At 40.1% G+C, this 23,446-nt stretch overlaps 1 protein-coding gene across 1 annotated transcript; it reads right to left on the bottom strand.

Annotated features, from left to right (window-relative positions):
• Window positions 1-516: 516 nt before the first annotated feature.
• top3b (DNA topoisomerase III beta) lies at window positions 517-22,701 on the bottom strand. The gene is made up of 18 exons (XM_034595749.1): window positions 22,449-22,701; window positions 17,873-18,004; window positions 17,458-17,564; window positions 17,258-17,332; window positions 16,410-16,606; window positions 13,961-14,117; window positions 13,760-13,873; window positions 13,273-13,363; window positions 11,491-11,645; window positions 11,247-11,352; window positions 10,305-10,451; window positions 9,263-9,436; window positions 8,622-8,750; window positions 8,354-8,503; window positions 6,945-7,045; window positions 2,498-2,699; window positions 1,421-1,608; window positions 517-918 (listed from the first exon to the last, which is right to left on the bottom strand). Exons 1-18 carry the CDS (start codon window positions 22,516-22,518, stop codon window positions 646-648), a joined length of 2,568 nt encoding a protein of 855 aa, XP_034451640.1. The 5' UTR covers window positions 22,519-22,701; the 3' UTR covers window positions 517-645.
• Window positions 22,702-23,446: the final 745 nt, after the last annotated feature.

Raw genomic sequence — 23,446 nt, 5'->3', positions numbered from 1 at the left:
GTCAGAGTGCCTTCTCTCCACAGATTCAACAGAGAATAACTGTTCAATAGCTTGGAGAAATTTGGTTTCAGAACAACATTAATTCTCTGACAACTTACTTCAAACATCTCTCTCTCGATTAAGACTGACCCACAGGTGAGCGTCAATCAATTCAAATTTTTGTATAGCCCATAATCACAAATCACAATTTGTCTCACAGGGCTTAACAAGGTGAGACCTCCTCTGCCCTTAATCCTCAGAAAGAGTGAGGAAATGCGACAGATGTAAGACAGCAGACGCAGCATTGATCTTTATATTCTGGTTTTGTCCCAGCCATGAGTAGTTCTGCACCACTAGTGTCGCCCAAAACCTTTGTTTAGGGAATGTTCTACAAAGAGCATCCTGCCTGATGGGGTGATGATACCCTCTTTTGTACTAAATTAAAAGTCAGATTTTTTTTATCCACTACACTACTTACCTTTTTATTTAATTAATCAATTTATTGGTGAACTGAATTATAGTGGTGAACAAACACACTAACAGAAAACGTTTTAATGTATAGTTTACTTCATTGTAATTAAACATAAGTGAAAAAAGAGCTCTACTTACTGGCATGTACTCTTTCATACTGTGCCAAGCAAATAAAGGACACAGTACACATTGACATCATACAAAGTAAGCAGCCAAGGCAGCCATTTTGTCCTTAGGTTTTTTGGGATTGCCACGGCGTCCCCGGCCTCGTCCTCGTCCTCCTCTTCTCGCACCACCACCCCGGTACCTCATGGTGGCATGTTTGAGCTCCACCAGATCCTGGAAAACTGGATCGCAGAAAACGCAGCCTGTGTGTTGGGTCTCACCGGCAGGAAGTGGAGTGCGAGTCTTGTTGAAGTCAACTGCAACCAGAGAGGCCTCACAGGCATCACAGCTCTCCTGAGCAACCTAAGGAAAGAAATAAGCACACAGGATCAAGAGAAACTGTTAAAGTTGATAAAAGGCATAATAAATACGATGATGAAACGTTAAAGAGCTGAGTTCAAATCAGACCACAATTGAGTTTTAAAAATAGCTTTTAATAACTGAATCTCCTAGACTGCGTTCCAAATGTTGGAAAAAATGAGAACTGTGGACACTTTCAGAAGAGACAGGAGTAACAAAATCTGGGTGTGTCCTGCATGTAAGTGATTTAACAGACGTTAAATATCCCTTCACTGATACCCATTCAAGTGATACATTAACATGGAACTGATTATTACAAACACAAGGAAAAATATAATTTACTTAAATTTAGTGCATCAGTACTGGCTAAAGGAGCATTTATCAGAGAAATCAGATGTTTGTATGTTTGTGTCTGCTTTTCTTGGCTGGTAAACTATATACATTTATATGTGAAGTTAGGCTATGTAAATATGATTTTCATGAAAAGATGTAGGACTATTCTTACCTGCACTCTGTGTGCATGTTCAAAGAAGTGGACCACCACGTTGCATTTATTACAGGCCATCTTCCATTTTGGTCCAGAGGTGGGATCCAGCACCAAAACCCCAGTATCACACTCCACACACTGTCCAATGCCCAAAGAGTTGAGAGAGTGCTGACAGGACGGATGAGTACACTCATTACATCCCATACCTGAGAAAAACAGGTATTAAAAAGACGTATGAAGATTACAAAGGACTAATGGTCAGATTTACAAGAAAAAGGTTTGCATTTGGTTTGTGGCCACAATTGTTGTGTTTTCACGTATTCATGATTAACTGGGATAGTGTACAGGATCATCTGTGCTGAGTATGAAGGTACACAAGTCCCGTTGGGATGTACCACCAAAGGTGGTTGAGAGCAACAGAGCTAAGATCCTGTGTGAGTTCAGATTCCAGACTGACAAACTGCTGCTGGTTAACCAACTGGACATAGTGGTGGTGGACAGAGAACAGAAGAGGGCAGTAGTGATAGATGTGGCAATCCCAGCTGACAGTAACATCAGAACAATGAAGCATGAGAGGATCGAGAAGTACCACGTGCTGAAAGAATAACTAGAACAGATGTGGATGGTGAAATCCAAAGTGATCCCTGTGTTAGTAGGAGCATTAGGGGCTGTGACACCAAAACTGGGAGAGTGGCTTCAGCAGATCCCAAGGACAAATGAAGTGTCTGTTTAGAAGAGCGCAGCCCTAGGAACAGCTAAGATGCTGTGCAGAATCCTCAAACTCCCAGGCTTCTGGTAGAGGAGCCGGACTTGAGTAAGACATACCACCCCATGTGGGGTTACTCGGGAGATTGTATATATTCACCTAATAGTAGAGTGTTAGTATGTGACAAACTGTGATTCATACACCAACTTTTGTACAGTCCCCCAAAAAATCTCAAAGATGTAGTTGACAGCCTGAAACTGTTAAAAAGTCCTTGTAAGCCTTTTGGAAAAAATTAAATAAAACAAATGAATACATGTAATTATGACTTAGGGCTAGGAGGTTTCACAACAACAAGAATGACTGACTTAAGATACAGGTTTCTTTTCTACCTTTTTTCATGTCCCTGAAAGGCGGGTTGCTGTAGCAGTAAGGGCATAGTGGGTAGCTCTTGCCCCGGGGCCCAGAGGTCCACAGCACCAGCTCAAATTCATCCAGTGGACAGCGGAGCTCCTTGTACAGCTTGATGGCTCCATTCTGTGGAAGACTGTATGTCTCATCACAGTGGGAGCAGTGGAGCCTGCTGGGCTTGGCCTGCAGAGACATTTTAGGATCAGATGTGATGAAACAATTTTTCACTTTGTGTCAAACATTCTGGACAGTCTTCATCTAACCAGTTTCCGGTACTGTGGTCACAGGGGGCTGTCATTTTAATTTGTTTGTGATTGATGGTGAAGCTATATTTGCACGTTGAAAGACTTTATCTGAAACCTGAAGTCTTTCAACACTGGTTCTATGTTGTGTTTCCACTGTGAATGACTAGTACATCATTAAAAACAGAACAGGATGCAATTCTTTTTTTACAAAAATCCCAAATGTGATTTTAGATTTCATGAAAATTGAAGTGTTGACTGTAGACTGCAATGTCACTGTTTCAAATCTAGTGGATGACCTTTCTTAAATATCATCCCAGAGTTGATGTCAATTCTCTACTGTCGACTTGGTTATAAAGGAATACTCAGTCAATGTCAGTAGATATCAGATTGTCCTAAAAACATTGAACACCTTTCTCAAAACCTAAACAATGATAAGAAAAGAGTTTGTTAATCCTTTAATAACTGAAATGTTCATAATGCAGTTCAGCATGCATGGCCCCAATACAGGAGATATCCTCTACGTTCATGCTGCTGCCACCACCCTAAAAATCAATCGACACCATTTACCAAGTGTCAAGTGATATGAAAAGGTCACGAGTCATCACTGACATATAGATGGTAACAATATATGCATGTGCAAGCATGTGTTTCCAAAGGCATTATGGGTTATTGATTGTAAACAGAAGGGCCAAAGAAGTAGATATATTCCATTCACTGACCTTTAATACTTAAAAGGGTGCTAAAAGTGAAGAGTTCTGCATAGTTTCAAAAGCCACTGTATGTGTAATTTAACATTAAGCATGTGAAACCATTATGCAAATATCAGTAGTTACATGTGCTGAATTTTATATGTACACTTTCAGGACCGACACTGACGTACATAGTTCCTCGTCTGACGTGCCTCCCAGAGGACTTGATAGAAGGCCTACCTTGTGGTTTCCACTAGAACACGGCACTTAACAATCACACGTAACCTATTACACACATATTCAGATTGAATGGCAATGACTTAGATCTGCAGCCTCATGGTTTATTCATGAATTCAAAAGTGGTTCTTCCATCAGGTGAAATTGGTAATTAAGTATGTCAGCTGAACTTTGAAGGCCAGAGCTCAACATTATGTGGTTCGGAAAGGACAATAAATGGTGCCTTAATGATCCCTCCCAGGGCTTTCCAAAAGGAAATGAAGCAACCAGCAAGAGGGATAAAGTGCCTTCCCCGGAGAAAGCATTTGGCCGTAAAAGCCCAAATTTGGTGAAACTGGTACATTCTCAGGCCACTATACTTTAATACAAACTGATTAAACTATTGCATATTTTAATTACTACGTGATTATAAACAGTGAATTATTTAAAAGGAAAATTAAGAATTAGGAAAAACAATTCTTTATTAAATAAGAAAATTAAGAATGAATATTCACTGTTCCACAAAGTGCAGGACAAAATCACTAAGTGACAATGCAAACCACAAGGGCTAACCGAGTTGGGACACTGTGTGACTTTGACTGGTCACAAGGATATGCAGTAGCAAGTGGGGAGATAACCAGGAAAATGACCCACATCACACCTATCCTATGTTCCTCACATTGACTTCCAATTAAGTTCAGGATTATTTTTACAGTTCTTGTTCTCACTGCATGGTCGGGAACCTATGTACATCTTAGACCTGCTTCTACCTTATATCACCAGGCACTGAGGTCTTCTGACCAGGGGCCTCATTTATAACCGTTGCGTTCGCACAAAACGGGACCTAAAAATTGCATACATCTCTTCTCACGCAAACGTTGGGATTTATAAAAACAAACTTGACGGGAGAATGTGTGCACTTCCACGCAAACTCTGGCCCAATGCGTACGAACATTTTGGAGATGGGAAAATGACGATGCCGACATGAGGTGGTGAACTGGCGAACTAGAGGGCGGTTGTGGCTGAGGGGTAGAGTGGTTGTCCTCCAACCAGAAGGTTCAATCCTCAGTCTTCCCCATCTGCATGCCGAAGTGTCTTTGGGCAAGATACTGAACCCCTAAATGGCCCTTCATAGATGATGAATGCAATAATATAAGTCGCTTTGGATAAAAGCGTCTCCCAAATGACATGTAATGTAACTGAAGCATATTATTGATCCACTTCATCATTTACATTAAAACCAACAGCTTTAGTTGTGCTCACACGACATAACTGTTCCATAAGAACCTTCAATTGAAAAAGATATAAAACAATTTACAGCAAATTACGTTCAGATGCCATTTAACAGCGGAGTTGCAGAGCTGAGTCATTAATAGCTTTTAATAATATCTTCTAACACTGTGCGTGTATCATACAGGACGAGTGTGTGTAACATCGCTGCAATGAACGTGACTGTGCCATCAGGCGCACAGAGCGCACTGGAGATGACTCACTAAAAATAAAGAAAAACTACTCAAACTTCTATTTCCAAATAATATCCAAGAGTGGAGGTTAAGATGCACTGATGTGTGAAGTAATCCGTCCGATTGCTCTAAATATATAAATACTGTGGTGACACTCAGGCGTGATGCTGCGTGATGGATGCACGCGAATGGAAGGATAAGGAGGAAACGAGGGTTCAGCGATGACTATTCAGCTGATATAGATTCTATAGATCTGTGATCTGTGATCTTTGTGCTGAACTGAGTCCAGTCTTACAAAGATCAACCCAACGGAACAGAACCATTCCAGTAGAAACACAAGCATATAATAATAATTCTGATCAATTTTATAGATTAGGAACATGACAGCTGCTCTGAATTTAATAATCTTGCAGTTTTGGATGACTAAATTACAAACAGTTGATACAATAAGTTCCCTCACATTCTGACAGTTTTTGTTTACGCCAATTTTGGCTTTTGCGTGCACGTACGCTATTAGTATGAATCCTACACACTGTTTTATGAATGAGGCCCCTGGGCTGGTTGCCCCTAGGACTCGATTTCATGGGCACTAGTATCCCAGTTGTGAAGCTTATCCTGGTATTGATCACATTCAGGATATGGTGTTTACATGGGACATTGGGGAAATTATGATTCCTGTATGGTGGCTATAGAAAATGACGCCGCTTTGGCTTTTAGAGCACTTAGCTCTATTAAATAATCTTGATGACCACTCAAAGCTCTTTACAGTACAGTTTTTACATTCACCCATTAACACAGTGCATCTTGCCCAAGGACACTTCGGCATGTAGATGGGGAAGACTGGGGATCGAACTGCCGACCTTCAGGTTGGAGGACGACCGCTCTACCCCTCAGCCAGAGCCTGATGGCTGTTGTAATGTAAAATGTATTCTACCTTCTGAAATAAATTCAAACATGTCTCACAGGAAACAGAGATCAATATCTTCAAAAATGTAAACAAAAAAAAATTGAGCCTGTGTGCCTGAAAAAACAGAAAAAAGAATAGTTCATTAAAAAACAACTACACGTGTCCCCAGAAATGGTCAAACAGTCCTGATCATTTGAGCGAGTGAGTTTGAAGCGACGGCAGAGGAGCGGTCACGTACAGTACGAGACTCAACGGCACTGCACTGAAAATTGCCCACGAGTTTGACAAAGCCAGACGCCTGCGAGAGTAAGTTGTTCACAGAAAAGTAGGAGGTCACATTTCACAGAGAAGCATTTCAGATGAACCTTGTAAATGGTAAATAGTTTGCAATCTCATCAACTTTGGTTTGTTGAATAATAATCAACACTGATCTGAATAAATGAAGTAAAACAATATTCAGAGCAGATTCTGTCATGGGAACAGTTTAAACACGCTTGTGTTTCTCTATGACACGTGACATCTGTTCATACAAACTGCTTCTTTTTTTTTTTTATTTAAAAAATAAAAGCAGCTTTTGTAAGAATGTTAAGAGAATGTCGCATAATAACAATAAAAATAAAAGTAAAGTGGCTGTTGTAATGCATCTAATACATACTATTAGATGCCAACATCGCATTGCAGATTTGGCTTATCCCCATATTGCCATCTATTGAAGAAGAGAGCAGCAACAAATATTAAACATGTCCTCGACTTGGCCAGTGTCATGCTGTTGCTGCCAACGCACAGAACCAGGGCACAGTGGATGAAGATGCCCGGCCGTCATGATGTCATGATGTAGACTTGCTGATGATCAAATCTGAAATATAGACTGTTTAAATTCTAACTGTACTTTAGACTGTTCTGCTGACCTGGATGTACTTCATGAAGCGGTGGCACTTGCCACAGCGGGACAGTGGCTTCCCTGAGGCAGCAATGGGGGAAAAGGAGACCTCCATCAACTCATCCATACCTTTAAAACAAAGACATACACTGTGAGATGGAGTTGCACAAGAGTCAACAGATACCATAATAATAATATAATAATATAAAGATGTATGACTTACATGATGAACTACTTAGCTTAATATTCATTCATATACATTCATTACGTCTACGAGTTCGATGCATAGTCAAGTGCAGAACACTGTGGGAAACAACTGAATTGACGACAGCAAGGTAGTTTAGCTCACTGGGGTTCAGCTAAATTAAATTTAAGCAATGGATGTGTTACAGTATGCACGGTATATCCACTATAAACATTTCCACATGCATCATTACTAAGACTGAGATGACCACTGTGCAGTGGCTATGCTTTATGTTCATTGATTCATAAAGAGCTGTGAGCAGAGGGTTTGCAATGTAATTGCTTAATTAGAGGATACTTAAAAAGAAAATAGTCTACAACTTCTCATACTATGTTTAAGAGTAGGCTTAGAACCCTTCTTTCTGATTAGGCTTATAGTCAGAGCTGGTTCAGGTCTGTCTTGGACCAGCTCTTAGTTAGGCTGCTGTAGGACTAGATTGTCAGGGGACACATGGAGCTCATCTTTCCTCCTCTTCCTCTTCATCAAATTAATGTGCATTATCATTGTAGATCCAGGATCGCGGATGCAACCACATCATTAATGGTGGTGACAGCTGATTGTGGATTATGATTACAACTACATTGCTTTGATATACAATATATATATAATCACATATACTAACATTATTTGCAATAGATCAATCATTAAAATTGTCATTGTCATTATTGCTCCCTTCATCTTTGTCAGTGTTTTCTCATCAATGTTATAAATATTGTTACTTTGTTCATGTGCTCCGTTACACGTGACATCTATCACACTTCTGTCTGTCCTGGGTGAGAGATCCCCTTACTTGCAACCATCTCTGAGGTTTCTACATTTTTTCCTTGTTAACAGGTATTTTGGGGTAGTTTTTCCACACTCTTGTTGACAGTTAAGGGCTGGGTTGTACCATGTTAAGCACTATGTGGCAAATCTTGATTCATGAATATGGGTTACACAAATAAAATTTGACTGATTAATTTTGTCTTCAAATTCAACAAAGTCCACCAGCATCAGAAACAAATGGAAAACATAAGCAGCCAATCCCCATTCTTAAGGTCAACACATGGTACTTCCTTTAACACAGTAACCCTTTCGTAGCTACATTGCAGCAGCCTACAGTATAATGTCAGAGCCAAGGCTTGTTTATGTCAGGTGTAATAAAAAAAAAACTAAAATGTTTGCAGACATTGACAGAGCTGCGTTGAACGTACCAGTGATAGAATCCACAAAGTAGTGAAACTTCCTCTTGAAGATATCCAGTGTATGCTGAAGGACTTGTTGGAAGTTGGCTTTACCTTGTGCAATAAGGTTCAGTTGCTTCTCTACTGCGCTGCGTATAGTGGGTAAAACCAGCTCTGCATCTGTAAAACACACAGTTTTCAAAGATGATTCAGCATTATTTAAAAAACCTGCAATGGATTAGCATCTAGCAATCTCTAATAGATGTAGGAGAATGCACAATAATAAAAGGCAAATGACCTATCTTGTAGTAGCCATGAACCAGGACAATGCCCAAGTTTGTTGGCTTCAACTTGCGTCCATTCTCTATTGTGACATAGTTCCTCTGGCAGATGTTGTTGATGTGGACAGGGATGCTGGCATCAGTACCTGGAGGCGAGAGGCAGAAACTGTAAAACTGTTCTCCTGGTATTATCGTTATTCCTTCACAGATTAATGCTCTGATGCAAGTCCTCTTTGAAATATAGAGATTAATAAAGAACAGTAACAAGAGGTGAGTTCACAGTTTCAATAATTTAAACCATAAAAGTCCCAAAAAACTTGATATAATTAGTATGGGTGGCCAAGAAACTGACTGACATCAGTTCATTATTATGATTCATGATTCATTCATGATTGATGATCAATAGAAATCAGTGGACCAGTGGTGAGATTATCTTCCCAACCTCTGAGTCCAAGGTTAAGACTGAACATAGAACCTCAGCTATATGGATGAGAGGGCACTGGGGACAATTCCTATACTCATGTTTTCAACCCTCATTCAAATTGTATTAACACTTCGCAACATGAGTTCAACACTTTGCCCAGTCTGTTTCCTTTCTTATACTTTCAGTTATAAGACATTAATAGCTGTTTATCCAATAGGCAGTACTGAGGTATACCAACGCCATGTTTCTCCATGAGTGTGATGAGTTCGGCCTCAGTCAGATATTCCGGGGGGCTGGTCTGCTTTTCCACCAGCTTGATCTCATCTACTGTGAAAGTGTCTCCACGCTCACATTCTGGCAAGGTCTCTTCTAGCGGGATGCCCAGCCAAGGCATCACTGTTGTGTAACCTGGGAATCAATCAAAAATACACTTAGCAAGGACTAAGTTGTTATCAATCCTGTGCATTTGTGCACAAGGTTCTTCCTAACTAGCACATTTTAAACTATTGATTTAATAGACTTGCATCAATAAAATTTAAGGAAACCTGACTAATGTGTAAATCAGTCACCTGCAAACATCCGGAAAACTGTTAAATCAATTAATCAACTACATCAATTTAACTGGGGCATCACATATTGTTTCAGGGAAGAAATGTGTGTTTCAGAGTTGCAATGGAACGAATGGAACGTATATCTTGGTGTGTGTTTTGTTAATGACCCAAGGAAGCACAGTGTCGAATGTGGTGCAATTTGGACACGAGTTCACATACGTTCGACATGAATACACTTTGAATTAACAGGTGACTGGGCCTCATCAACGTAAGTGACATTGTCCATCACCACAATCGTGCGTTTATGACAACTGATTCTTCAGTTTAGCTCTTTGTGCAGCATGGCAAGCAAACAGCCCATTCCAAACCAGTAGGTTTAGAACAGGCAGTGCACTAGTTCATGAAGTTTGCATAGGTGGAATGATCAGATTATGCTAAAATAATCAGGTTTTAGGTAAAATAGAAAAAATGTATGTTGGGGTATATTGGATTATTGTTTTGAAATGTTATTTAAGAACACATTATTACTAGTAGCAGTAGTAGCAGCAGCAGTCAGACAAGCAACTACTCAAAAGCTAAGAGAAAATACACTAAACAAATTAAACAGAGATACATGTGTGATGATTTAATCACTTTACTATATATACCATACTATAGTCCTTACTATATCTAAAATCATTGTTAGCATTGGAGCTATAAATCTGCAAAGTGTCAGCAGTGTGTACCTGGTGAGATCAGGGTTTTGCCAGTACATGAGAAGGCCTCTGGGCCAATGCTGAAGTCTATTGTGGTCTGTAGGTACTTGCAGTCCTGACTGATTGTGGCAATGAAATGCCGTGTGATGTACTCGTACAGCCGCCAGCCATCACTGCCTGTGGAGGAGCAGAAGAGAAAGGGTCCCTGGGTTAGAGGTTAAGAGTGAAAATATGTCTGTCAAAGTGAGGAGCAGCAAAAATCTTTACTTGGTTGATAGGGACACTGTTTTAGTTAGGATATGGTGACATTGAAATTGCTGCTGAATTTTATTGGACACATCAAGACAAACTAAATTTCATGGGGGGGGTTAGGGTTAGGGCAGGGTTAGGAGGCAGAAATCTGGACAAAAAAATAAAAAATTATCTGCAGGGATAGACACGCAGAGGTAAAAGAGATATTTGTAAATTGAGTAAATCAAGTTAAGTGATCAATGTAAAAAAGTCATAAAAATCATGCTGTCATTCACTAACAATATATCTATTCCATCAATCATAAGACAATTACCCCTCTAGTTACACTAGGGGAAAAACAATATTGCTTGGCCACTAACTTTTTATTGTTAATTGCAAACATTTCCACCAGTGTGGCCTCAAGCCCATTATAGAAGCTACATCATGTGATTAAGTGAAACGGTTCATCTCTCATCCAAGAGGCTCCCAAGTTCTATTCACCAGGTCTTATTACAGAGCAGATCCATAACTCAGGGCCACAACTTATTATCTTGTTCCCATGCGTTATTATTTCGTGGCCAGGCAATTGTTTTTTCCAAATGTCACCAGAGGGGCTCCGTAGAGAAGAGCTGCTTTGACAGATGATGTCTTACCCTCTCTCCCTATACTCTCTTTCACTCTAAGAGTCGATATTCATGATCAATTACTATAATCAATTATGTAATGAGTTGCATGACCCACCCAGTTCCCCCTCGGAGGCAGCACGCATCGGAGTGATGGGTGGATGGTCTCCTGCATCAGATCCTTTCCTGGGTCGGTTCAGTCCAGTTGAAAGCAGAGCCTTCACCTGAGATGGGAAACGTGTTTTTATAAACAAATTCTTGTGTGTTCACTTCCGGCTCATGAGCATGAATAAAATGAAAACATTTTTGTATGCACACACGGCTGACGTTCAATGCATCCCTGAACCCACAGTGACCCTCACCTCTTCTGCCCAATAGGGATTGTTGGCCTGCTGCTTCAGTGTTCCTTTCAGATCGAAGTTCTCTGGGTAGTGGGTCGTCTCAGTACGTGGGTAGCTGATGTAGCCCTGTGTATACAGTCGCTCCGCAATCTGCATGGTATGCTGGGGACCGAAGCCTGGGGTAAAAAAAAACCTCATGAATATTTTCTCGTTTTCTTACATAGTCGCAAAGCTAAGAACTGGCAGTTGAGTTGCATGTTTCTGAGATTAGAAAGTACAGTGATCTTGAATGAAGTCTATAATTATTTTAAGTTCGTAATATTTGAGTTTTTCCTGTTCAATTTGTCCATTAACTTCAACTTCTATATTTTCAATTCTAGTAAGGACAAAGTCCTGATTTATATTTAAGGATAAGGCTGGTGATATACTTTATCTTGTAAAGACTAAAACCAGCAATGAGTTAAAATAACTGTGTGTGTACCAAAGAGCTCTGCTCTGCTGCATCAATGTTGTACAAACACTTTTTAAATAAATTTTAATAAATCCTGCCCCAAAGTAGTTGCCCCAAATACCCACTATAAAATTACTGAGCCGCTACAAGATTTTCCAACAAATGCACCACCACCACTTCCTACTGTTTCAGTGATGTTTTCAAAAAATACTAATACTGAAAAAAAATACTGAGCCATGAACTAATGAATGTGTGCAGTCCTTTTAAATATTTATGTCTTCATTAGGAACCAGTGGACTTGGGGCTGAAGGCCACAGACTGAATCAGTCAGACAGAATTGTGAAACAGACAAGCACATTGTTGGTTTGGGTCTTTTCAGTTCCTTTAATGGGATTTGGAGAAAATATATTATAAAGTCAGCCTTGTCCTTTAACTCTATTCACATATAACTCGAAAAACCATGAATCAATGATCTAAACCATATATCCAAACTTGAAATTAAAACATTATGTTGTAAATGCTCATCATTTCCTAGTTGCTGCTTCTCAGTTCCCTGTGAAGTATTTCTAGATTTTAAACTAGACCAGTGACAGCATGTCAACAGAATATTTACATTATTTACATCACATAACATTAGAGATGAAACAGTGTGAACATTTTGTTATCAGTATTATCGTGAACAAAATTATAACGGTTATCAGTATTATCGCTGTATTGTTGAAATGTGCTGTAAATGTTCAAAAATAACTGATACACCAACTATAGTAATTTCCCCAAGTTTTATATTGACAAAATATATATGTATATATTATCAATATTGTAATGTATTGTAAATATACTCAAAAATACCAGTGTAAAAAAACATGCAATGTGGCCAGAGTGGATGTTAGCATTTGTTAGCTATGGCCAGAGATTACTAACATTTCTCCTGCTGTTACTACCAGCTGCCTGCTACTCCATGTTTTTACAACTCTTTCCCACCGTGTAATAAACTCATGATAACACAGGTGCAATCGATTACACTGGACATTTAACAAAAAAAATGTGTGTTAGCTCAAAATCAGTTCAGTGTTTATTGAGTGAGATCTGTAACATTAGATTTCACTGCGAGCAGCCTCACTCTTCTGTTGCAAGTTCTTTAAGAGTGAAGTGAACAACTCTCTTCTCATAATGTGATAAGACTCTGTGATGTGACCGGCTGTTAAATGTGACTACCCGATGCGTCGAGCCGGTTTCGGACGGAAAAATCTAAACACCTGTCGGGCTCGGTCACTACATAATCACTAATATATAATATAATATATATAATAATATTCACAAACGAAATGCTGCTTATGTTGATGTAAATGTACCTAAAGCAGAGCTGGCCACTCGCAACATCTCCACTGTGTTCAAGGCCTGGGGTCTCTGCTTGGCCTTCTCTTTCTTACTCACCGACTCCACCTGTAATAGGAGACGTATTAAACAGCTTACATCAGAGGTCAGGTTTGATCAGAAAAAGATCTCATCTTACAGGTAAAATGGAAAAAACAAGCTGACTGAGGTAAGGTGGAAGTTAGGTGAGTTAATATAAATCAGACAATCCGGTCTATACGATCAAATCATCATGATTCCTCAGGACTATAAAAAAAACACTGTTATGTTGAAGGTTGGTTACAACTCGTTTACTCATAACTTATTACAGGAGGTTCTGTATCATTTAAATCATTCAAATCACATAAAAAAAATTTGCTGTATTACTGTCACTCTAGATGACATACAGTACATGTTAATACACTTGATAATAGCGACCACAGTTAGCACAGAGTAAACTAGGCGTTATTAGGCTTTTGCTATTACCTTGGCCTCCCTCGATGTCTTAGCCAGATTGACAAACATCTGACCAACATCCCTGTCGAAGACCCTCACCCTGTTCCAGTCCAGCATCAGTGGGTTATCCTTTCCTTTGAACACCTGTGAACACAGAGCATGTCTGTCACTATAGCACTGCAGCAAAGGATCGTTGACACGGCATCAAGGAGAGTGAGCGTGGAGATTTACCTTTGCCTGGAGGATCCAGTAAGTCTCTGGTCTAAAGGACTGGATCTTGTCATGGCGTTCCACACAGAAGCCGAGGGTGGGGGTCTGGCATGGTCCGAATGAGATCAAGGAAGAGTCTAGATTACCGTATTTGCCCTGAAAATACTTGGTCTGGAACCTGAAAAATATTTGACCCACAGTTGTCAGGCAGTCGTTTTTGGATGGTTTTATAAGCTAAAAGAATCTAATGAATCCAATTATTATTTTCATTAAATCGGCAGTTCTGACTACATGGACCAAGAACTTTGTATGAGGGTGCAATTACACTTTGAATAGTGAGTGACCCCGCATCTTTCTTACATCATAACTGCATTTAAAAATTTACGCCACTCTGTGGTTATGTTTCAACCTCTGTATCACGAATTCAATCTAATACCAGCTGATTCTGTGAATATAATATATTTTCCCCTGAAATGTACAAAGTAATAATCAGTGAAATGAATAAGGTACTGGCATTCAATGTCTTGAAAGGTGTGGTATATTCAGCTAACATAGATTGTTAATGACATGTTCATGATTAGGGGGCCCCTCGTTAATGACATGTTCATGGTTAGGGGGCCCCTCGTTTCCTGACTCTCAGATGAATCTAATTATTATTCGATATGATACTCGTTAAGTTCTCTTTGACCTAGAGAAACTCTCTTTGACCTGTTAGATAGAGGGATTTCCATCTTTAAGTAGGAAGTAGATAGAGGGGTTTCCATCTTTAAGTAGGAAGCATGTTTTGTATTAGAGGCCCCTATGTATGATGTCATTTTATCTTATTTCCTGGGCGGAAACAACTTCCCTATATGAAGGCTTGTCCGGCACCGGCGAGGTAGACTTCTTCATTGGCCGAGAACGTCTCCGGGTATACCTAGGTACCTGTCCTGACCTGTAACTTCTGTGTAATAAACCTTATTATACAAACAAGAACGGTGTCCGCGGAGATTCCTTCATCATCATCTTCAACATCACTGCTGCTTAAAGGGGACATAGCATGCCCATTTTACCACAAGTTGATATGGTTCCTTGGGGTCTTAATGAAATGTCTGTAACATACTTTGGTCAAAATACCACAAGGATCATTTAAAACAGCACCCTTTTTACCCTGTCTAAAACAGCCCTCCCCCCCCCCCTCTCCCCCCATGATTTTAAACAATATAAATTACATATTTTATATGATATAAATTATCAAATATGCATCCCATACTTTGTATTCCCCTTCTGTTGTCCTGGAGTTTTAATTTTCCCAATCACATAATTAAATGTCCCCCTCTGCCCATCCACTACAAGCACACAAGCAGACAGACAGAGAGAGAAAGAGAGGGGGGGGGGGCTATGAAGACCATCATTTACCCCCGAACCCCGACATTCAACGGGTACAACAACAAGCGGAGAAAGCAGAATCGCGGGCTGACCTTATATAAACAGTCTATGGGGCTGACCAGCGCGGAGAAATGCACGTCCCGTGTGAACAGCCAGGCGGCTGCGCGCTTGAGAACGGCGCTGCGCTGCCTCGCAGCGGCGCTTCCGCATCCGGTGTAAACCCGGCGTAACGAGTGGGGGGGGGGCTCTGTGTGTTTGTGCCAGTGTTACAGTAGTGCTGAACACTGCGGAAGTCTTCCACACTGCTGGCTGTGTGGTGTTGACACAAATTCCAGCTCACGCATGGGAGAGCAAGCGGTCGCGCCCGAGCAGCTGCTGCAGCCTCCCAGTCCCAACGATCCAGACAAATGCCACATGTGAGTGAATCGCGGGCTGACCAGCGGAGAAATGCTTGTCCCGTGTGAACAGCCAGGAGGCTGCGCGCTTGGGAACGGCGCTGCGCTGCCTCGCAGCCTCGCTGCGTCCGGTGTAAACCCGGCGTAACGAGTGTGGGGGGACGGGGGGGATGAGGTGGGGGGTGGGCCAAGGCCATGTAGGGAGACTTCCAGTGCCTTGTTACGACACAAAACCCAGGAAGCTCAATCGAGTCACTCAAGCATGACGTTTCTGACTTAGAGGAACCATAACAAAACGCGCGAGTGTTTTTTTCCCAGAGTTTTTGGGTTGGTAGACATGCCAGATACCCACATTAACCTGTAGAAGCACTAACAAAGTGGAATTTGCATGCTATGTCCCCTTTAAATATACGACAAAGGGAATCAGGCCATCTCTCTTAGCCTCAGAATTTCCTTTGTCAGTTTATTTCTAGTTCAAACTATTCACTAAAGCCAAAATTTCAATTTAAAAATAAAGTATTAAAATTAAAAAAAACTATTTGAAAAGGGACAGACCATAATTGTCAGATGTAGCCAACAGGATCCCCTCCAAATTGGTGAAAAGTCTTAGAAAGATAAACATATATTGCTAAACCTTTGGGGAATTTGAATAAAAGCCAAGCATCAAATTTCTAGGCTGTTGTATGTGGCTGGAGAGAGCAGTGTACCGGGTGAATGCACAGCCAATGCGCAGGTCCAGCTCCTGTCGAGCATCCACTGACAGCGCCTCGTTGCGGTTGGGCTCTCCGAGGCAGTTCATGGCATTCCAGATGTCAGTGTCGGTAATGGAGCTGAATTTGGCGCGGTAAACACTCTGATCCATGGAACTCCCCTTGTTCATCACTGGCTGGATGGCATCCAGTACCTTAGAGGCAAAATAAATGATAATTGAGCAGTAGAAAAGTCTAACTGTTTGCAGGAACAGAAACCGCTCCTCACGTGATCCAGGATTTTAGTCCCCTAAAGAGTAATTTTACTTGTGCTTCCTAACGAGGGGGAAAAAACACTGCTCTGGCCTCTATGGCTTGGTAGGTACAAGTCTCTCATGCAACTACAACATCACAGCTAGGTTTGGTTCATGCGTGCTCAGTTCCATTTGTGACACTAAGCTGTGATGTAGGGTAAAACTGGTACATCACTGTTATTCAGGGTGTAGACAAACCAGAGAAGCTGTCACCACTAGTTTACATTACTACTGGACTGGTTGTAAATAAAGCTGCACAATGACTATGTGTAATGTGACAGGAGCCGCTAATACTGATGAAGATACAGATAATTATCAGCAACTCTGCAGCTTCCCTCAGACTTACAGAGCACTGTAGCTTCTTTTATTCTACTTGTTCATTGCGCATCATAACATTTTGCAGAAAAAGTACAGCGGCCAGCGTCCAGACTGCCAAAAAGACGAAGACGAAGAAATCACCACGTTCACACGGGTAAAACCTGTATTGCAGAGTATCTTGACCCGGGAGTGAAAACAGATTAAATTGTCAGATGTTGATGGGGTCTGAATTACCTCAAAACAGATGTTCTCGCCTTCTTTATCACAGTCCAGCCATAAAACCACATAGTCACAGCCTCTACCTTCAACCTGACATGACAACAGAAAAGAGTATTGAAAAAAAACAAGGCATGATACACTGACCTCCAGGTCACACAGAAAGCAACATGATGTCTTCTGAAACCTAATTACTGGGTCAACCTCTAAAAATGTACCTGAAGGAACTTGACCATGTTGAGTTTAGGGTTGGCCTCCTTCCTTTCCGTGGGAGCTGTGCTGAAGAGTTCTGCCGGGTCCACCTTGTCCCAATTGTTGTACTTTCCTTTAGACAAAAAAAGGACCAAGCAGTAAAACAACTTAGTAAATCCAAGAAATTAAAATCAAACTGAAGTGGTTGAAACCCAAATAAATACAAATCAAAGTGTAAATGTCTTTCCTAGTTTTTGTATAAAGCAAGACATAATGAGGAGTCTAATGAAGAAGTTGACAGTTTAAGATGAAATCCTATTAAGGAATGTACCGATGATTTTTTATTTCCTAATGCAGTTACAGATAACTGAATAATATATGATGAGGTGTGTGTAAGTGTGTGTTAGACAGTGAGCAAGATCTAAAGTAAAAGATACCAACCGATGAAATCCAGACTCATCACATGTCCACAAACAGAAGTCATCTTAAAGCGTACGCTCTGGCCCTGGAAGCTGCCGGTGTATTCGTGCACTGAGCATGCTCCATTGAGCCCCTTGCGACTTGTACAACTTCCTAAAAGCCAACGAGAACAGATGATGTATTAATCAGCCTATAGAATCATTTTTAGTCATTTACAGGACATCAAGATCATTCAAATGCAATTGTTTGTAGCCTACTAAAGTTGTTTTAATATAATGAACACAAATTGATCAATAGCAGATAGACTTAATACTGTTCACACTCCAACCAACAATTAATTTATCCTACAGACAATTATTATATCGAGTTAATTCTGAACCATCAATAATGGGATTTCAAAGTTATGCTGTCAGTTTCCAAGGAAAGTGAGCTAGTTATATAGTTATATTTATTTGGGATTATCAAATCAGTGGATCTTGCGGAAACTTTGAAACACTTAAAAACTTTACATAATGGCAATGAGTCAGAAGTGGACTTTAAGAACGTCAGAGCGGTGGCAAGCGAGTCAGGGCAGTAGTCATTTATCTTTTCCGGTAAGAGAGGGAGTTACATTGGCTCAATGCTACATGCTAATGTCCTCTCTGAATGAAATGATTGTCTCAAGGCTGAATGCTAATGACAGGAACATGGACACAAACTATTGTGATGGGAACCAGAGTGACCCCCACCCAACACAAGCACACACACAAACATACACACACACAAACGTCACTACTGTCGGACAGTAGCTACTGCAAAAAATACAGTGCATATCTATAAAAGCAGGATCAGAGATGGGTGTTAGACAAACCAAAAGTTCCTCAAGGAAAAGAACAGAAGCTCCATCACACGTTCCTCACCTCATAAACTTCAAACATGGAACAGCTGCAGGTAAGACATCTGGCGTTATATTGATGTTGACGATGACTGAAACCTTTCTTTTTTTGTAACTAAATTTGTATTTATTTTAAAAAATTGTGTCATAAACAAATTGTTTTCCACAATTTCCAAGTGGGTTACATACAACTTAATGCACATTGAAAAAGATTATTGTTAGCTGTAATCGTTCTTTCCGTTCACAGTGAACGGTGAGGTCACTTCTCAGCACTATAATAAACAGTCCAGTGGAAGCTGATGTGAGATTTCAGCAGTCTGAGTTAGAAGGGTGTTTTTACAAAAAAGATGGAATTTCATATTAAATGTAACTGGTTGATCAGTTTTTGAAGTACTGTACAAAATTGTACTTTGAGCTGAGTAGGTCACTAGATAAAAAGTTAGGGGATCACCATAGCAACCCAATGGTTGTTCCGATTTTTTTGTCAGGACCCGCATAAAGGACTGATGGACGTTCCCCACAGCAAAACAAATTAAGATAAGTCAATTGCTGTAAGGACGATACAAAAGGGATCAAATTTGGATACAATCATACTCTTTTTCTTCATTTTTAGTCCAGTGTTGCTTTATTACAGTGCTCCTGAAGATGCACAAGATGGATGTAGCAAGAGCAATCAAGTTATCTTGGTCACGCAACACATGGATCATCAAGACTAGAAAAGTGCTAAATAAATACAGATTTATTTACCATGAGGAATTGTTTTATCAAAGAGTAAATAAACAAGATCAACAGAAATCAAAATCACAAATCATACCAGAAATTCTAAGTCAGCTCACTGTACAATTTGGGGAGCAACAAAAAACTCTGTAAATACAGAATGAAACACCTGCCAGTCCATGTTATCTGCCTATGACCTAATAAAGGAAGAAAACAGGCACATGTTTAAATGTGCACAACTCTGTAAAAGGCCAATAAGACAAACACTAGACATCTCCAGGCAGCTGATGCAGAGAAATCAGTCAACGTTTTCTTTGTTTCTAGCTGCTGCGCGTCTTTCTGCTGTGCCTGCTGGCCCTCCACCAGTGTCCAGCTATCCCACTAGGCAATCAGTGTGTGGACGAATCCTTCTGCACGTACAGCCTGCAGGACTACTACAGCCAGCTTGTCAACCTGCCCAGCCACATCAACGAGCGCAGCATCGCAACCTGGAGCTATGTGTGAGTGCACGTGGCCACGCATCGCTTGTAATTAACCTACAACCCAAAAAATATCCTCAACAGAAGCGATCAGTGCAGAAAGGGCCAGTGGATGAATAGATTATATGATTTTTTTAAATGCTAACCTGGCTTCTCAAATCTGTTGACTGATTTTCTTATAGTCATTTCAAATTCAAGATATTTTGATTTTGCACCGTTCATCTGACAAAACTTGAGATTTAGATAGTTTAGTAACATTAAGAACTGGGAGTTTAACAATTAATCATTTTATATTATATGAATTTATATTTATTTTTCAAGAAATGCCAAAAAACGTCACTATTTCCAGCTTCTTAAATGTTGAAATTTGCTGTTGTTTTCCGTTTTATATAAAATAATAAGAAGAAGACATTTTGACAAATTCACTACTTTCTGGTATTTTATAGACTAAACAATTAACTGAATAATTGAAGAAAATAATAAACGACAGATTATTCAGTAATGAAAATAATCAATTGTGGCTGCCCAGCATCAGATTCCACTTTGCATAGTGGAGAGATTCAATAATTTGCAGAGGTATCAACTGAGTAGGGAGAATAAGGGCAACGCATCATGTTCATGTATAAACAAGGGTTGATATATTTTATTTATTATTAACTCATTTGCCAATTATTTTATGAATCAATAGATACATTTGGTCAGTACAATTCCAGTCAACTGTTTTGTTTTCTACTATCATAGAAGACAAATCAAAACGTAAAAATAAACATTTAAGAAGCTGGAAGCAGAAAACCTAAAGTATTTTAGAAGTTGTAAATCTGCAGCTGAAATTTTCTTTGTATGATGTCAAGCATAATCGTAGAGCACAGTTCACTGCACTGAACATCAGTTCAAACCTTATCTGTCTGTCATGGTGTGGTATACACTGATGTCAGACTTTATTTCAGGCTGCAACTCAAGATTTTCTTCATTACTGAATAATATCCCATCCGATGTGACATCTTCATGTCACTCACTTTACTATAGGACAAAATCCTAGCATCTGAGGTGTTCCAGTTAATGTTTGGTATTTTTGTTTGAGATATTGCTGAGTAATTGTTAAAGTTGTTGAGGTAGTCGATACATTTTCTGTCAAGTGGCTGAGATATTGGTGACTAATCATTTCAGTGCTAGACCTTTACGTGGTTTTGCATATTGTAACAAATGTATATATTAGTATAAATATATATACTGTTATATACACTCAAGCATAACTCGTTTTATGACTTTTTCTTATCTCAATGTGATTTAAAGGAGATCACATTCAACATAACATTTACTTTTCTTACCTGAGCCACCAAAGGTTAGAAAACCATAAAATACTATTGTTTTGAAGGTCTTTTCACAGTGATTGATTCTGTAGACAAGACTGAAATATAAATTAAATATTACTTCTCATGTGCCAAAATAATTTTCACAAATATAGTGTGATGTCTAATAAGTATGAGATCTCTCTGTACGGCAGAGCTACATAGTGCAGAAGTTAGTTGATGGACCAGAGGGTTAATTAACCTATTAGATGCCTATCACTTGATTTCTTCAGCCACAAACAGTCTAGTTATACTATACAAGACAGCTTGTCTGCCAGGTTAACTGGAGAAACCACTGAACGACTCTGATCTCCCCTGCTCCTCATCTCTCATCAGGGAGAACATCGACTTGAACCGGGTGCCTCAGGTCATCCATGAGGCCAGCTGCCACACCAGCCACTCCTGCAGGGGCCTCGACAACGCTTTCGGTCTAGAGACTATCCCCGTGTCCCTGAGGATGCCCGTCCTCAAGAAAAACCCCAGCTGCTTCTCCACGGCCAGCTACTCTCTGGAGTTTGAGCTCATCACCATAGCTTGTATATGTGCTATCTCCAGGCACAGCTAAAAAGGACGGACTGCTCTAACGTCAACAACAGGAATATGTGTTTAAATCAGACAGAGATGGTAGTTTTCTGATAAATGGTCCATATCACTCACTGTTTTTGTTTTCCAGTGCACACTGAAAACTGTCACCATTCAATACATATACATGTAAATAAAGGTATTTTACACTAACTGGTATCACTGTGTCCATATGGAGTATTCTGCTTGTCAATGCAGGGGTACAGACTTCATCCTGATATTCTCTAACGAGACACACTGCAGTGGTGCAGAGAGCAGACCAGCTACGTTTTAACACGTTTAATTAAATTATAAGTATATATAAAAAATATATAAATATATAACGTTTGAAAGTATTGATGTAGAGTTGTCTGGTTTGGTGCATGTTGACATGGGAAAGCGGCTCACATCTACATTATTGTCCCACATGACTATAACTAATACAGCTCCCATCTTCTGGCTGTTCACAGACACGATGTGCTGTGGTAATGAAGGCAGTGTATTCTGCCACAAAGCGAAATGACAACGATACTTCCATCTGCTGCTTTTATCCTGGCGTTGTCTTTATGTGCTGAATAAAGACGTCTCCGGTTACACCTTTAGAAACCCGTACTCACCTTTAGAGAGGATTTTGGAGATGGACTGAGCCAGGGACGGTTTCTCTGCCACCATCAAAACAGTCCTCATGTTGAAACGCTGCCACTTCCTCAGGTACAGTTAGTGACGTTGTCTCAATAAGTTCTGCTGATCAGAAACAGTTCTTCTATTCACAAAACACCAATGTTGCCCGTAAATGCTTGTTAACCGTTTATTTTACAAAGTAAGCGGGCTGCCATGACAGTTCAGGTTATTTACTTCCGGTGACATGTCTTCTTCACATGTAATTTGGCAGCGTAGACACTACGAGGCGTAATACTGCCCTCTGCAGGATAAAATATAACTGACGCCATGACAAGTTTAAGTTTCAAGTTGTATTTGTCTTGTGCAGTTAAAAAAGGGTTAAAAAAAAGGGTAAAAAAAGGGGCGTGAGGTGCTGGAGCATATTTTCCTTTTTTTGTGAGCGGACACTGCAGACGCCCAGCGCCGTCTGAGACAGCGGGACGAAACACTTCAACGCCAGTAAATGGGGTTTTCAGCAGTGTGCACATTATTTGGTGTATTTCTACATGAACGCAGTTAACAATGAACATGCATGGTTGTGGTTTATATCGCTGTGTTCAGCCTGTACAAGTAACGTTAGGCGACATCTGCCAACTCTCTGAGGAAAACACGCCTGATGTTTTGTTTCTGTATGTCTTTCTTTTGTCATGGGCGAATTTTACTTCTGTCCACCGGTTTAAAGAAAGTTACGGGGATTTCCCCAGGTTTGCGTGGGGCTTAGGTGCTGCACTCTGTGTGTGTGTGTGTGTGTCATAAAAAATGATAAGTCTTAAAGTGAATGGATTTGAACTGTGATTTTCTCATCCTCCCAATTATCAATACTTTTTTTAAATGTATTTAATCATAAAAGTATGAATTCAGAACAGGATTAGATTTGTAATATGACAAAATATTATTTCAACAGCAGCAACAGTAATATCTACAAGTGTTTGCATCTTGTCGTGGTCGCATAACT

The sequence above is a fragment of the Hippoglossus hippoglossus genome, chromosome 9 (genome assembly GCF_009819705.1).
Source record: "Hippoglossus hippoglossus isolate fHipHip1 chromosome 9, fHipHip1.pri, whole genome shotgun sequence".
NCBI lineage: Eukaryota > Metazoa > Chordata > Actinopteri > Pleuronectiformes > Pleuronectidae > Hippoglossus > Hippoglossus hippoglossus.
The sequence above is the reverse complement of the archived record's forward strand: the minus strand, read 5'-3'. Positions and strand labels throughout refer to the sequence as shown.